Below are 17,899 nucleotides of genomic sequence, written 5' to 3' on the forward strand. Positions count from 1 at the left end.
TAACAAATGGTGACTTGGATATGCATAAGCAGGTTTTTCACAAATGATTGGACAATCTTTGTAAACAGTACAGAATTACAAACTTTACTAGTGTTTTGAGTGCACCTTTTCTAATGACTCCTATATATTTCTTTTCTAACACAGCAACTGCAACATACATTAGGAAAAATGTGGTCATCTGCTTGAACAAAAAAATTGTCCTTGTTTTAACTGTGTCTTTATTTTACTACTGTTGTTGTATTTGTTTATAGTTTTTCTTGGTCTGTGACCATAACAAATGAATGACAATAATGACTATCACAGCAATCATTTCCATGTAAGAAAATGTATAACAAACATGTACCAAAACATTGTGTTACTTTTGGGTGGTGCTGGCCATCTCATCTGAGTTACAGATTGGAAAGTTATCAAACGCATTAGCTTCTCATTCCATACAGCTGTGGCTGCAAAGTCTTGTGTGTGCTTCCATGTGAATCAATGTCACATACCTTGAACATGAATTAATCTTTATGTCAAAACAGTATTGCATGCAGCAGAAGCGGATCATATAGGGAAATAAATGTAACAAGCAGTTTGAGCTTGAAGACTTCTGTTAAAAATCTAAACAAAATGGTATTTGAAGAAGATGGAGACTGATACATATGCCCAAACTGGCTGTAAATGTGCATTGAGTGGATCCAGTATCTTAGTAGGATCTGGTACCCCATATGCAAATTACCTTTCCACATATGCAGTAAATATGCATATATGCACCCTATCTTGTAATTCTAAACAAGAAACATTTATAACCACTAGATCATGGCTTTCTCATATGATTTAATGAAAATGTACTATCATTCAAATGACAAGATATTCCTTAATGAAGAAGATAAAAAGTCCTCATTTTCTTTGTTACTTCTTTGTATCCTTTTCATCCCAACAGTACTCAGGGTGGTCAACAGAAGTAAAATGCAAAGATAAAAAAACATTAACATGAGGGTAAAACATCAATAAAATCAATTGTACGATCTTTCATTGCACAAATGATGTATGACTTTAAAGTTCTCATTTAAGAAGAAGGAATATGATATTCCTTTTCAGATTATCTTCCAAAAGCAATTCTTCAAATCCCTTTTACCTACTGGAAAGATTGCATCTCTCTTTTCCGGATTAGCACTCTGGAATTGAACTTGTGCCCTCCTTGTGCCCTCTCTCATCTAAGGTCTGTGGTTCACACTAAACTTATCCAGGATCACTTTATACAGCAACGTGTAGTAACATCAGTATCATTTGTCTTTTCCACGCAACTGTCATTCTATGCTTTACAACTGCTTCTCCATTCCTGATAAGTTAGAAAAACAGCAAAAAGATTTGCCAGCCTTCATTTATAAAAAATAAAATACTCTGAATGTGTGGGGTTTAACATTTTAAACCCCTTTAAATCATAGGCATCATAATGACTATGAAAATAAAACAAAGTTTGCTTCTGCTAGCTTGCCACTGTCTGGAAAACTATCATCTTTGGGAGGCCATCTACTCCATCACCTTGCAGTGGGGCAGGAGCCCTTATGATCTCTGTTGCATCTGATCCCAAAGGATTTGGCGTCTTTTTGCCCACATCTGCCTCACCTCCTGCTGGATTCCCCCCGCAGCCCTGAATCTGAGTCCCCCCCTCCCCGAAATCAAATGCCTTTCTCTTCCCTGACTTTGCGCCCCTTTATACAAACAGTTGTGTACTTTAGGGACAAGAGTTCCTTAAAGGCACACATACATACTTGAGAGCATTTGCAAATTAGCACGTGCACATTTGCGCATTTTTCACTTTTTTGCCCCATGGGCCCGCGTATTGGATCTTTCCTGCACTTTCTAATTAAAGAAGAACCATGGCGACAGCTTTCCGAAGGGGGAAACGACCCTGGAGTTAAAAGGAACGCTCCCGCTCACTCAGTCTGGCAGAGTTGAGGGGCGGGGAGGGGGAACCGAGGAAAGGACCACCTACATGCAATCCAACGCACCGGTGCGGAGCCACGTGGTTCCCTCCGGGCTTGCAATAACTCAGGAGAGCGCGCCCAAGTTGGAGGGGAGGCAACCGAGCATCATGTGCGGGAGGAGTCAGGCCACGGCGTCTCCTCCTTGCCGGCTAGTTTGTGCCGCTGGAAGCGTGTGAGCAGCCGGGAGGCTGCACATTTGAGAAGGAACGAGACAGGCGGGCAGACCGAAGCGACAGCAGCAAGTGGACGGCGAGTTCCTCCTGCCCCCAACCCGTCGAGCAGTCGGCTGTGTGGAGGCGGCTTGTCCACACGGTCACCGAGAAGCGATGATGGAGGGGGCGGTGAGGCGGGTGGCGCGACCGGCCCTTCGCGGCGAGACAGGAGAACAAAAGAGCTCCAGCTGAAGAAGTGGGGAGGCGGGAGCCACGGACCCACTGCGGGAGCCAAAAGCCGGCACCAAGCGTGCTTTTCCGCTCCGGCTCCTTTATTCCCGCCGCCCAGATCGTCGGATGGGCGCAGCGAAATCCGACGTGCGCAGGAGAGCCCTCTCTTTCGAGGGCGCGTCCCGCTTGGCTCTGGGATCTCCGGCATGCTCCTCTCCGCGCTCTGAGCCAGCCTCTTCTGTCCTTTCGGGTTTTTTATAAAACTCCTTCTCGCCATTTCGGAGGACTTTCGCCCACTTTGATCTAGTTATGGGGGGAAGGAGCGCGCGCCCTTCTTTCCTCTGGTTGCCCGCCTCCGCCAGGCCACCTTATCTAGCCGCTCAGCAGCCGTAGGAGGAATGCGCGGGACCGCCGTCTTCCCCACGGCTTAAACCACACGCAAGCTTGTGCAGCTCGCGTACTCCTTAAGGGGTGTATTCTCACGTCCGGGCCGCTTTCCGAGGCGAGTTTGCGCGGGCCTCTCCGTGGTAAGCGGAAGAGAAGAAGCCTTCCCGCCTCCTCCACACTCCCTGAGAGGGTGTTCCGCCTCTCAAGCGGGGCGCATGCACGCCGTTTCCACGAGGCGCCGCTCCCGCCATGGCCTTCACGTTCGCTGCCTTCTGCTACATGCTCTCGCTGGTCCTGTGCGCCGCTCTCATCTTCTTCGCTATCTGGCATGTGAGTAGACCTTTCCCACAGCAACCCTTTTCCTACTCATCTTTCCACCAGCTCGAGTGGCAGCTTTTGCTTAGACTTCCCCTCCTTCTTCGTAGGAACGGTTCACACAATACACGTGAATCGCTTGAGGACTGAAGTGTGTGGTGGATCAAAAGACCACAGCTAGAACTTTTACATCGCCTAAGAGGCAAAGCTGTAAGTCGTTTTTATCACGAGTGGGGAACGTTTCAAAGAACCCATCATGACCAGTGATGTGTGAGGGGTAGTGTGGTCCCTTAGCCACTGCTGAAAAGAGGGAGCCAATTTACATAATATTTGCATACATTGATATATAGACAAATGCACATTTTGAATAGCTATAATATAAATAGAAATCCGTGTTTGTAGAGGGAGCAAAACTGACCAGTTGCCCTGTGTGCTCACTCCGTCTACTGTCTAGGTGCTAGGTTTGGTCTGGGAATTTACGGGTTCATGGTCGCCTTGTGCTTCTTCAACACAGAATGGGCAGTCTATAAATTAGGGGACACCTTCAAATAAAGGACCGTCCTCAGGCAGCTCTTCAAATAGAGGATTATTCTTTGTAAAGTAGAGCTCTTGGCCATCTTGCCAGGAGTGGGTAGTAGAAATGTGTCTTCTAGCCACACCTCCTGGTGGTTGTACATTCAATCAGCAGCAAGGTGAAGAGGGACATACAGATGCCCTACCATCCTGCCATCTAGATGTTTTAGACTGTAACTCCCAGCTTTCTTGATTACTGACCCGGCTAGCTGGAACTGATGGGAACTGAAGTCCAGAACTTTTAGAGGACATCTAGTTTGTGAAGGCGGCCATAGGGTATGAATATGAATCCTCATCAATTATGTTTCCCGTTTGCATGACCCTGAAGGCCAGTGCAATGCATGAGCCTGAAGCAGCATGGCTAGTGGGTACAATCCTTACTTGTTCATTAATTGTGTGTGCGTCAAGGTCTTGCAAACACCCCATGGTGAACACTTTGGGATCACATGTGGGCCTTGGCTGTTCCTACACAGTCCCTGAAGTCATCTAACCACCACCCACATTTTCCAGACTTCCAAGAGCACTGTTTTCCCACAGTGAATAGCATCAGAGAAACAGCAGTCTTGGTGGGGAATGCAGGGATACTGGAGGGGCTTTCATCTGTAAAGCCCATCAATCTCTAGATCAGCAGATCTCAGCAAGCTTGGATCTTGGAAGAATCTTGCTATGTATGCATGTGTGGACCCCAGCTGACAACCTGTGCAGTCCTTTGGACTCCAAACATTGTGCACTCAGTGCATGCAAAACAAGTGCAGAGAAATTAAATGATGTATATCAGCATGGGTGAACAAGCAAATTGATTGGTTTATTTCTATTTCCTTCTTCGTGAGTTTGGCTTTTTGCAATGGCTAACTGGATGTGTACTTAGGCAAGTTACTGAGGTCCATAGTTCTTAGCAATATGGAGCAGTCCATGCATACATGCAGAAGCTCCCTGGCTCACTCCCCAGCATCTCCAGTTAGGGGCAGAAAAATTTCTGTCTGAACCTGTGGAAAGCTAGTCAGTGTTGACAGATGGAATGATGTTCTGACTCAGTATAAGGCAGTTTTCTATGTTCCTATCAAAAGTATGCACCATTGAGTTCAATGGAACTGACTCCCATGGCTGTAGTCCTATGCTTAAGATTGCATTGATGCCACATGAAACGTGTCACAAGTACGAAAGAGAATGGGGGATACGGGTAGATGTGGGGCCAGTATAACAACACACTTGTCAGATTATTCTAGTGGCAAGATTTTCTGATGGCCAAGTCACAAAAGCTAGTGTGGGAAAGCAACCGTGTATGCTCTTTTGTGCTTATTTTATTATTATTATTATTAGTAGTAGTAGTAGTAGTATTACATTTATATCCCACTTTTCTCCCCTTTTGCCTGAATACCAGGATGGTTCATAGTGTCCGCCTCCTGCCCATTATGTCTTCACAACAAGCCTGTGAGGTAGGTTGGGGCTGAGAGTCAGTGACTGACCCAAGCCGTTCTATGTGTTTCACAGCTGAGCAGGGACTAGAACCCAGATCTCCTGAGTCCCAGTCCAGCACTCTAACCACTGGACCATACTGGTTTTCACTGTTTCTTGTGGAAATAATATAAGAATCAATTATATACCTCTATTTCATATATAAACCATATATCCCTACAGTGCTTTTTTTTTAAAAAAAAAAAAAAAAAAAAAGGTGCCGGAACTCACGTCACACAGATAAACATAATGGTCGTGGCCGGCTGGCAGTAAGCAGTGTGCGACCACACACACCAATCCCAAGTCGAGCCCAGCAGTGCCCTCACTATCTCGCTATCAGCAGGGACACAAAAGGACACAAAAGCAGCCCTTAATGATGTTTGCTGCTGACCTACTACTCCGACAGGTGATTCAAAATCACTTAGTAAAATCCATTGAAAAGAAAGGTGCTGGAACGCCATTCCGGTGCGTTCTATGACAAAAAAAGCCCTGTATCCATACCACAGAATGGACTGCCACCTCCCTTGCTGTCCAATGCCTCCAAAACTCGTATTTGTCAGCAGTCAGGTCTTGGTAACTCCTCCTTCAGGCCCAGGTACATTTTATTCAAGCTGGCCAACTAGACAAGATTGAAACAAAAGCATTCAAAACACAATGAAACAAAATTAGACCAGGAGCATTTTAGTCTGCTTTTTTGGCTGGACAGTAATCTCTTTATGTGGATGATTTGTAGGAAGTTAATTTAACAAAGCAGTCATGACTAAGCCATTTATTAAAACAGTGCAGTGAAATCAACCAAAATCAGGTTGGACTAATGAAGTTTTTAGAATTCAAGCCAGCAGAAAGGTGTGAATAGGCTTTTGTATTTCTCCATGGAGAGGGTATTCCACAGGTGGGAGCACCACAGAGAAGGCCCTTCTAAGAACTCACAAAAGGTTGCCATCAAGTTGTTCAGGTAGGAGGTTTTTCTCGTAATTCTCAGAATTTGAAGAATATATTTAGAAAAGTAAATTTTACTTAGTTTTCAATTATTCATTTATAAGTCATCAATACAGATATAGAAACCACATAGAGTTCTTGTGTGTAGGTTGGGCAAAATAGTCCATGACTTGTAGGCATGGATTGTGTCAGTCTGTCTTCCTGAGATATTCACCAAAGTATACTTGAGTGCTGCAGTGCTTGTAACATTTTCCATGCTTTCCCCATCACTTTTAAGGTTGTGTAAGATCTGTGACAAGGGTAAATGTCCGCTCTTTGTCAAGAGCATTAATAGGGCTGCATTCACTTCTATGGAGAGCTACTTGACCACTTTATCCTAGGGGGAGGAAAAAGCTTTATGATGTATGGGAGAGTTGGCATTCACTGGAGACCTTGGGTTAACAATGACTGCAGCAATGTTCTCCATCAAAGGCCATCTAAGTTCCATCCTCTTTTCTTCCTTTCCAAAGTAAATTTACTCCACTTCATTTAAAATATGATGAGATTCCTGCAGATGTTGTCCCAACTGAATGAATAAATTTAACAGTTCCCTGTGACTGCCTTGGAGGCATCTGTTCTTTGCATCAAGGAGATGACTGAAGACTATATACTATCTGCTTTCTCACTCTGCTGTCATCTTATAGCCACTCACATTTTCTCATGGGAATGGGATAGCTCAGCCTTCCCCAATATGGAACCTTCCAGATGGGTTGAAATCTGACAAATATTGTTGTGTATCTTGGTGTTGTTATTACTACTAATGATTAATATTAGCACATTGCATGTGTATATTGCCTTTTCTCCTCTTAAGAAGAACACACAGTTCTCCTCCACTCCATTTTAGCCTCACAACAACCCTGTGAAACTGGGTTATTGAAACTGAGTGACTGCCTCAGAGTCACCCACTGAGCATCATGGCTGAGTGGGGACTAGAGCCTAGTTCTTCTTAGTCCTCAGTCTTTAACTTAAAATCATGGCATAATTTTGGGAAAACTGGTATTTTGTATTCATCTTTCAGCTGGTTGAAATGTGACAAGGTGTAAAAAGGGGATAGCATTTACAGCATGTCATTACACACCACTTTGCTAAGGAAGTGATGTGGCCAGTTTCCACTTATGATCCTTTCAGCAGTTTTCCTTTACAGGATGAGAATGTAAAGACACACATACCCACCCACACCAATTTATTTTTCTGTCAAGACAGCTCCAAGAATTTGAAGGGCAAGAGAGCTCTGACTCTGTCAGCCACTGAGTTCTTTTTGCAATTAATGAGTAACTTTAATAACCGATTGCTTGGAAAATGCCACCACGGTGGCATCCATGGTGATGAAAGCAGGAGGCACAGAAGAAGAAGAGCTTCTCTTCTACAGAGATAGGCTCTGGGGATGGTAAAGATGAAGCGAGTGTTGCTGCTGAAGCCTGTATTCTTAAAAGCAGGCACGCCACAGTCCGCTGACTTGAACTCTGTTTTGGTCCATGCTTAGACTCAGCAAAGCACACAGATAATGAAGAATAAAGCAACTTACCCTTTAAGACATGAAATGTGCTCCTTATTTTGTAGGATTCTTTTGGGAAATGCTTTAAAGAGAAGCATATTCTCTGTGATTGCTTTTGGACTATTCTGAACTCAGTGGAAACTTCTCTGAAAAGGGTTTCTTTGCCAACTTATGAAAGTGCATTTATAAGTATTTATACAGCATAGAATAATTGCTCCATCAGTTGCTACATAAAACTGTACCCTGTGATTCACATGAGCATACCCTTCAAAATGAGCCTGCTTACTGAAATAGGAATAGACTATGCTTACATAAGCACAGTAAAATATCAGCTAGCTGAAGCTCTTAATATGCTTTATTCTTTATTTAATTCATTATGTGGTAAAGATACCTTTTAGGGCACAATTGTTTCTTCAAGGTAATGGCCTGGTTCACACAGTACATTAAACCAGGATTCAGAATCCTGGCTTATTGTTTATGATCAGCGTGCTTGTAAATGCCATATGATTGCGGCTAAGAAGCTGCAGACCTTCTTTTTATGGTTTCATAGAATTATAGAACAGTAGAGTTGGAAGGGGCCAGAAGGCCACTGGGTCCAACCCCTGCTTAATGCAAGACTCCAAGTTAAACCAGCCTTCTCAGATGGCTGTCCAGTTGCATCTTGAATTCCTACCGTACCCCAGGGATGTTATCTGATCAAAAAACGAGATCAGAATAATCTGGCAGGATTAGTTCTTATCAAATCTGTGTTGATGTCTAATAATCACTACATTATGTTGAGGTATTTGCAGATTGACTACGTTATGATCTACCCCAGAATTCTCCCAGAGATAGATGTTAAATTGACTGATCGTTGTTCCTGGATTTCTCCTTTTTTTCTTTTTGAAGATAGAGACTACATGAACCCTCCTCCACTCATCTGGCACCTGGAGACCGACACATGATTTCTGAAAGATAATAGACAGTGGTATTGAGAGATTTTCTGCCAATTCCTTCATTACTCTAGGAAGCAGTTGATTGGGCCTGGTGATTTGAATTTATTCAAAGTAATGAGATGTCCCTTGACCTCTTGCCTGTCAATCTCAAGCTTCAATCCTGTCCTTTGTACTTCACCCTTCCCAGGGAGGTCATAGATCCTCCTTTGGGAGACCGCTGAGACCAAGTAGAAATCAAGCACTTCAGCTGTTTCTTCATCATCTGTTAGCATTTTGTCATCTTTTTGGAGTAGTTGAACAACCACAAGCTGCAATCCAGTGCATAGGCAAGCATGTTTCAGTTTGACTAGACTAGTAAGGTTTGATTTTGAAAGGCAACTTTCTGCTGGATGGTGATCGCTATATAGTTACGTGCCATTTCTTTCTGCCCCTTTGCCAATTCCTTAAATGTGATTCTGTTTTTAAAGTGTGTTGCTATGCAACTATGTTCACTAGTGTTTTTCACTGGTACTGTAGCTTAATATATGAAATATTTAAAAACTGCTGAGCACTTTGAGACTCATTGAGTCAAACCTGTGGTAGAATCAACATAAAAAACCCCATTCACTTGATCTGGAAAGAATATTGTAAGAAAATCTGACAAGGAAGAAACTTCATTCAATACATAAATTACATATCTGAAGGAAGAAAATTGTGCCTAATTGGATATATTTAATATAATTGGAAAATTGTGCCTAATTGGATATATATGGGGAGATTTATGTTGCTATGATTAGGACTAACTTGGGACTAAGTTATGTTAGAGTCAGGTTCAAATCAGAGGAACTAGGAAAAATAGGGAAGAGGTGGACATCTGATCAGGTACCAGCACCAAGGTAAATATTCACAGAGGATACTGGGAAGCAGAAACAAATGCAGGAAGCCAAGGGATATTCAACAGACAGGATGCTGTGAGATGAGGGGGGAAGCAAACATTTTTGAGTTTGTCACTGCTGTTCTTTACAAGGTCTTCTGGAAAGTTAGGGACAATGAAACCAGGACAGCCAAATTAGTCCAGCCTATGTCCCTTTATGGGTCAGTAGAGCCATAAGCGGCAACACTACGAACATTTTTTTGGACCTATGTTGCACTGAATTCAGCAGGTCATTTATCTGAGTAAATATCCATGTTCTGTTACTGCATTTGGAGTTATTAAGCTCCTGACACTGACTGATCATTTCTGATGGTACAGAATATTGACAAACATTTGAGCTTCTCGGGGAACCTCTCAGCACCCCACCTGCTATGATGGAATGGAAAAAATGACCCTTTGGCTCAGATTGTAATCCCCCACATATTCTAGGGGTAAGAAGAGGTCTGAATGCCTGTAAATAGGGACTATATGCTGCTTGGAAGTCCTCCCCGCCTGATATCCTCCAGATGTATTAGACTATGGGCTTGCTTGCAAGGAGCTCATTTTGGAAACGCTTGGAGAAAATAATCTCGCAAGCAAGCCGGTGCCTCACAGTGCTTGCACACAGCAGCAGCTTGCTCGTGAGGAGATCGTTTTGGACTCGCTCAGAAACAATCACACGAGCAAGTCTGTGAGCAAGTTGATGCCTCGCCCTGCGCATGCCCCCCCCCATGTCTGCCTTGCCCCGCATGCATGCATGCCCTGCCCCCACACCGGCCCGCGCCTCCCTGCCAGCACCACCTTGGTGGCCCTTAGCCACCGCTGGCACCTGTCGACTGGCCCCCTGTTCAAAAAGTTTGGGGACCCCTGTATTAGACTATAACTCCCATCATCACCGAGCCAGTCTTGGCTATTTTAGTCTGATATATCTGAAGGACTGAGGGAGGCTGCTGTAGGGAGAAAGAATCAATAATGAGGCATAACTTAAATATCACAGGAACCCTGATCTTTTCCTTCTGACCCTGCTTCCTCCCAATATAGCAAACTTTTTTCAAATCCTCTCCTTCTTCCACTCTAGACCTATTTTCTGCCTCCGCATCACTTCAACCTCTGGGGGCTGCTCTACACAAGGCATATAAATTGATGCTTTACCAAGGTTGCTGTTTCTGTGGAAGATTACTGCATCCTTCACACAAGAGTGTCCCCCCTCTAGTTTTCTATATATATTCCTATATGCTCCATTGCAGCATAAAGGTAGCACTGTGGTATACAGTGAAATTGCAAAAATATACTAGTGTTCTCCAGTGAATTACGGTGCCACCTAGGAAAACAGCAGAATTTTCTCATTCTAAAAAAGCTGGGGAAATAACTGGAAAACACAGGAGAGGTCCTGGGAGGATGCCAACGTTATGAAAAGGCCACACAATTTTTGTGTGGGATTACAGGTGCACAATACATCTCTCATGTAGAAAAGCCCTAGTTCTTGCTTTCTCTTACACACATCTACAGTTACTCTTCTGTGGCATGCAGGCTGATGACAGCCTGCCATGCTCTCACCATCATTTTGAGTCATATCTTCACCTTCTCTACCTGTGTGACTCTTGCTTCCACGGTTGGCCTTTGTCTCGATACCAACACAAATACCCTCAATGACTGATGAAACATAATTTGGAGCAGCAGTTCAGTACCATTGGCCTGGGGGCAAATTTGGCCTTTTGGACTGGGTGGCCACACCATCTTCCCTTGGTCCCAACCTGTTTCCCCAACCATTGATTGTTGGGTAGTTTCTTAGCTTTTGGGTAGCTTTTTCTTTATTCTGAATGATTGAAGTGTTTCTACAAAGGCTGAGTTTCTGGCAGATGAGTTCTAATGGGCTAAAATATGCTGGTATTTTCCTTTTACCATAGGCAGCACTGGAATGACCCCCCCCCCAGCTTACCTGAAAAGGGATCTAGTCCTGAGTTGCAAGAGGCTCTGAACCGAAAGACCTAGAGAACTATAGTCCATGCCTCATGAACAAACAACATAGTGGTTTTCTTTCAAAGATGCTTTTAAGTGCAGTATTTTTAGTGCAATATCCCCCACACACTCCCTGTGTATTTTTCTTTCTAAAGACAGTACATATTTCTAAACTTGTTCAGACATCAGTTCCCTTCACAGCTGGTTTCATGATATAGCATTGAATCAGAAACAGAGGAAGTAAGCTTGCAAAAGAATTTTCAGCAGTCACTCCTCTGAACTACTTGAGCTTATCCTGGTAATCTTTGATTAGCTATTTGGACTGGCAACAACCAGCACAGATTTTGCCACAGTCCCCTTGTGGTATGTAGGCGTTAGGCACGTTGATTCAGTATGTCTGACACCTGAAAACTCCTCTGTCTGGAAGTATCTTTCAGAATGTCTAATGAGTTGAGTCATTCAGTTTTTACCTGTTACACCTTTGCCAGTTCCAAATCTACCACTTTACAGAATGTGTCATATGAGCATCCTCTAACAATAGTATTCAAGCACCAAGTTATAGCAAGGGTGGATAGAGATGCTTCTCTACAATTATGAAGATTTTCTTTCATGTGCTTTGCTGAATGCTTTTCAAAGGTTGCTAATACCTTTTTCTTATTCTCCAGCCTTCCTTTTGGAGGCCATAGTTAAGCAGGCAACTTTGTATGTATGTTAAACATAAAAAGTCCTACCAGCATTTGCCAGCCAGCCTTGGGACTTTGTATTGTAGGACCTTGTTTCTATTTAAACATGCATAGGATTGTGCCCTAAGGGGACTTGTTTTAAGTGCATTGTCTGTGCCTATCCTCAGTATTTCATGTGTATAAAAATAACCCAACTATGATATGCCCCTTTAAGATTTTATATATTCAGTGGTGCAGTTCTTGAGAACATCATTTTCTTTATGAGGTGAGGTGGGGATAAGAATTGTACAAATCAAGTCAGACTCTTTGTTATCTCATTAAATTTCATTCATTACATTTGTATGCCTCCCAATAGCCAAAGTGATGTGGGTATTCACAGCTGACAAAACATTAGTGTAACTGCAAAGGGGAAGGCCTCTTATGGATCACTATGGGTTAAAGGACAGAAGACAAAAGGTGAGAATAAATGGCAATTTCACCCAATGGAGAGTTGTCACCAGTGGAGTCCCATAGGGCTCTGTACGAGGAGCAACACTTTTCAACCTATTTGTAAATTATCTGGAATTAGGAGAAAGTAGCGAAGTGGCCAAGTTTGGTGATGACACCAAACTATTTAGAATGGTCAAAACCAGAAGGGATTGCAAGGAACTCCAAAGCACCAAGCTGGGGGACTGGGAATCTAAATGGCAATGCAGTCCCATATACATATGTATAAAGTAATGCTTGTTGGGTCCAAAAATCCCTCTTACAACTACATGCCGATGAGAGCTAAACTAACAGTGATACAGCAAGAAGGGGATCTTGGGGTGATAGTGGAAAGCTTGAGGAAAATATTAGTCCAGTGCATGGCTGCTGTAAAAAAGGCAAACTCAGGCTAGACATAATTAGGAATGGAATAGAAAATGACCTGTTGGTATCCTTCAAACTCATCTGGAAAAACACTTGCAGGAAGGTCTCAGGTGCACAGTATATGGGTAGATTCATACCAGGAAAGGTGCTCCATCAGCTATTGTGATCCTGAGCTGCATAATTTTACTGTTTTAGTAAAAATTTTACTGTTTTAGTAAAAAGTTCAAGAATCTTTTTTTTTTGTCCTGCTGCACTACTAAGCCTAGAGGCTAATAAGTCTAATTATGTGAACTCAGATTATGACTTCTGATTCCTGACACTATTACTTTGTGACAGCACTGAGTATCTGTAGCATCTTTATAGCTTGATCAGCTCTCTCTTTTAGTTCTGTTGTACTGCAAATCCCTTTAGGTGCTTAACTGACAATAGTCAGTGCAGCATTTAAACAGCAACTTCAGCTAGCAGGACTAATAGGGGTTGTATGGAGGACATATGTAAGTAATTAATTGCTTGACTTTTAACTGAGTCTTTTATGTTAATTGCTTGTAGTTCAGCTACAAAGGAAATGGTGAAGTTACCCAGGGTCTAAGTGATCTTTCAGTTTCAGGTGTAATTTAGTGTTACACAGGTTATGACAATAACAGCCATTAAAGTCATTGAGAGTTAATTGTATTCTTGGAGTAAAACCATAGTATATCACTCCCACACATCTTCTAGCTAGCTTTTAAAATTGCAGTGTGGACAAAGGAAATGTTAATCCTTAAAATCTTACATTCTTACAACCAATTTTTTAAAAAATATTTAATTGTATTCGCAATGTGGTCCCCCACCTGTTTTGCCTAGACATTGTGTGGGGAGAAAGACTTTGTTCAAATAGTGATCCTATATAACTCTATCTAGCTTACATACAGCTCTATTTGTAGGTATAAGTGGAGTTGTAGGAGCCAAAGGTATGAAAGCCCTTTCCTTTTCCTGTCGTACCATACCTGTCATTCCTATGACAGCCTTTTCTAAACTGGTGCCATCCAGATGTTTGGAAGTACAGCATCCATCATTCCTGGCAAATGGTCATGCTGGCTAAGGTGACAAAATTGTAGTCAAAATCTTCTGAAGGGCACCAGGTTTTCACTCTTGGTCTAAACGGCCTAGTGTCAGATCTTCAGCCTGAGGAGTGCATTCCAGTATTGAATACCAAAGTCGTGGGACCAACAGTTCCAAAATTACCAACATATTTTAGTTTAAATTTTTTACTTCCAGCTATTTGAGCCTTAGGTGACACATTTCAGCCTCTTAGAATGGGAGAAAACTGCACATAAACCTGGAAAGCATGAAATAATTAGTGGCTGGGGAAAAGGGGGTTGGGAGTCTGGGAAAGGTCAGATTGAGGTTCTGGACACATGCTGTACAGACGTATCTGGGTGTTAGTCCCACTGAATTCAGTGAGACTTATTTCTGAGCAGACATGCATAGAATTGTTACTACCCCAAAAAAGTTATTAGACTGCTGTCCCATATACCGTGTTAGACATTTATGGTACAGTGACTACTTGAAAAAAAAGGAAAATAAATGAACTTTGCATTAACAGAAACCTGTTTCTGATGGCCAAACTGGCTTCACGGTTTGGCCATTTTATCTGAACTGAGCCTTAGTCTCAGCATAGTCTCTCAGATAAGAACGTATGAGTCTCTGGTTGTATAAGTCCTTGGTATGCTAAATATTTTGAACAGTCTTTGCAAAATTATGGTTCCCTAATATATTTGAATTAACTTTAGTAACTCAGAAATAAACAGGAAACTATAACAAATGGAAACAAAAAGCAAAAAGCAGTATTAACTATTCACATAGGGTGGCATTATTTGTCATAGCTGCAAGAAAGCTACGTCAACATCTTTGAGGGCTGAGACAATAGTTGGTGGTAGAGAAGATCATTTGCAGTGATGCAGAGTGGACAATTTTCAGGAAAAATATCCAGTGCTTTATTGTTCTGTAGAAAATTTTCTGTTTCATATATGCATTACTATGAACGGATGCCAATTGCAAATACTCTATTAGGCAAACTTGGCTGTTTCAAACCTATCTTTAATGTTTATCAGGTGATTATTCCTAGCAAGTATGTGAGAATATGGAACTGAAATACATTCATGACTTGGCTTGAAATGTAGTTAATAAATGGTGTGAGTAAAACTGATGGTGCCCCAACAAGCTTAGTAGAAGACAGTTGACTGTTGAAAAAGACGAATGGTTGTCAGCATAACATGCTTTCTTTGGGCTGCTAAAATTCACTAGCATAGTCTTCTTCAAGTAGATCCCTTCTTGTTGTGTTGGACTGTAATTCCCAGCATCCCCAGTCAGTCATGGTAACTGAAGGATTCTGGGAATTGTATCCGGAGGGCACCTGGTTGAGGAGGGCTAATTCAGCATACCAGCTGTTTTCTGTACCATTTAAACAATGTAAGGAAAGTACATGCTATCATCTTTAAAGTTTACAAGCATATAAGGAAAAGTTGCCATACCATGTAAGAGCATGGCTGGTTGGGGAGTGCTGGGACTTATAGAACTGTTTTAAATCACATCACAAATGCTTTAACTTTCCCCCTTTGAATATTTTGGGCAAGGTATTGGGAAAATTAATAGTTGTGATACATTGTAGCCATTGTTTGTTGTTTAGTTGCAAAGTCGCGCTGATCCATGACCCCACGGACAACATTCCTCCAGGCTCTCCTGTCCTCCACCATCCCTTGGAGTCCACCCAAGCTCATACCCACTGCCTCAGTGACTCCATTTAGCCACCTCATCCTCTGCTGTCCCCTTCTCCTTTTGCCCTCAATCGTTCCCAGCATCAGGATCTTCTTCAGTAAATTGTTCCTTCTGAGTAGGCATCCAAAATATTTGCATTTCATCTTCAAGTCAGGGTTGATTTCCTTTAAGATTGACTGGTTTGACCTCTTTGCAGTCCAAGGGACTTGCAGGAGTGTTCTCCAGCACCACAATTCAAAGGCCTCAATTCTTTGGTGCTCAGCCTTCCTTATGGTCCAGCTTTCACAGCCATACATTGCAACTGGGCAAACCATAGCCTTGACTATACACACTCTTGTTGGCAGGGTGATGTCTCTGCCTTTTAGTATGCTGTCTAAATTTGCCATAGCTTTCCTCCCAAGGAGCAAGCGTCTTTTAATTTCTTGGCTGCAGTCACCATCTGCAGTGATCTTGGAGCCCAAGAAAATAAAATCTGTCACTAACTCTATTTCTATTTTTGTCATACATTGGGACAAAAAATGAACTTGGGGAGCTTTTTTACAGCTTTATTATGAATGTTACATGTGTTTAGTAAATATGCAAAATTTGATTACTTTCTAGTGATTTCCCAATGGAAACTGAAAAAATTACCAATATGAACTGAAAAACTTCTGGTGCAGACTGACAATTTGCTGATGGAAATCACCCTATACAAGTCAGGCTAATTACATTTGAATGTTTTGGGGAACCCCACATTGCTGATTGTGTTTGCAAAAATCATTTCATTTGCAGTTTTATGGACATCATTCTGCTTGCTGAATTTATCATAATCTTGAAACGGTCTATGTAGTATATAACAAATTTTCCATGTAAATTCTTACTTATTCTGATATATTTATAAACTGAACATAGGTAATTTCTGATTGTTAGGAGTATTCTTAATTTGCTGCAAAATTGAAACAAGAAGTGGCATTAAATTGGACTCTCTCCCCTCCCCCATCTGTGTGTGTGTGAGAGAGAGAAGGAGAGAGATCTGACAGACTTGGGTCAATTAATTTGTGCTACAATTGAATTGGTTGACTTCATGTAATTTGAAAAGTATGGCTTTTCTTATGTTCTTAATTTTCCTCCATGGAAATTAACATTGTTTAGAAAGATAAATCTGCAGTGAAATGTGTGGAGTGCAACACAAAAAGTACCATTTGTGCTTAAGCACATGCTTTATTTCTAGCCCTGCCTAGGAAATTGCAGTGTATAAGGTTGTCCTTAATCTTGGGAGCTGCTCTAACATAAGCAGGTTGCTATCATCAACTCACAAGCAGTTCCAGATGTTCCAAATGTCTTTGAATCTTCATCACCATTGAACCATGAATTTTCCTGCTGAGTCTCATGTGCATTTTTACTGCAGAGAACTCTTGTAAATGTGACTTGAACACCAGCCAACGTGTTTTCCTGAGCTTATGTTGTCTTGAAGGAAGTAATAATCTGCTTACTGCGAAAATGTTTGCCCATAAAAAGTTACTTTTAAAAGAAGAATAATGCAATTTATTTTAAAACAAGGTAGATTTACTTGCACCCCAACACGCAAGTGTGCACATGTGCACCCAGACACATACCTGGTGTTTCAAGTGTATCTGTTTACTAATAAGTCACCCAGCTTGTCATTTGCTGCTAGTTGTGTCACTAGGTTGCTTCTGTATTTTCATTTGCATGGTGCAGCATAGAATCATACTAGATGGGGCCATCAAGGTCCAATTCCTTGCTATTGCAGGACACCTGTTTACACCATCACACTCAGTTTTTTTTTTTTTTTTGAATATCTCTAGTGTGGGAGAACCCACCACCTCTCTAATCAACTGGTTCCACTGTTGCATTGCTCGGACAGTGAGGAAGCTTTTCCTGATGTCCAGCCTGAATCTGGGTTGTCACAACTTGAATTGATTATTCTGTGACCAACATTCTGGTATCAATGGGAAGGATCTTGACCTTCCCCTTCGTAACAGCCTTTGTGGTACTTACAGAGTGATATCATGCCCCTGCTCAGTCTTCTCAAGGTTGAACATGCCCAGTTCTCTCAGTCTCTCCTGATAGGACAGTGTTCCCAAACCCTGAATCATCTCTGGAGCCTTTCTAATTTTCTGCATCTTTCTTAAATCTTGGTGCCCAGAGCTGGACACTGTACTCCAGATGAGGTCTGATTCACAATGAGGAGTATAGGGGAACTACCACTTCTTGTGATTTGGAAGTAATCCTTCTGTTAATGTATTCCAAAATAGCATTTGCCATTTT

General features: G+C 42.1%; 1 protein-coding gene across 2 annotated transcripts in view; it reads left to right on the forward strand.

The window, feature by feature from the left end:
* The first annotated feature begins 2,989 nt into the window (after window positions 1–2,989).
* Window positions 2,990–17,899, forward strand: part of CNIH3 (cornichon family AMPA receptor auxiliary protein 3) — a 79,355-nt gene continuing 64,445 nt past the window's right edge. For both annotated transcript variants that reach the window (XM_044448229.1, XM_044448237.1), the window contains exon 1: window positions 2,990–3,070. In XM_044448229.1, the coding sequence (XP_044304164.1) occupies window positions 2,990–3,070 (81 nt within the window). The remainder of the gene's footprint in view (window positions 3,071–17,899) is intronic.

The sequence above is a fragment of the Varanus komodoensis genome, unplaced genomic scaffold (assembly GCF_004798865.1).
Source record: "Varanus komodoensis strain SLA01 unplaced genomic scaffold, ASM479886v1 scaffold1, whole genome shotgun sequence".
NCBI classification, from domain to species: domain Eukaryota; kingdom Metazoa; phylum Chordata; class Lepidosauria; order Squamata; family Varanidae; genus Varanus; species Varanus komodoensis.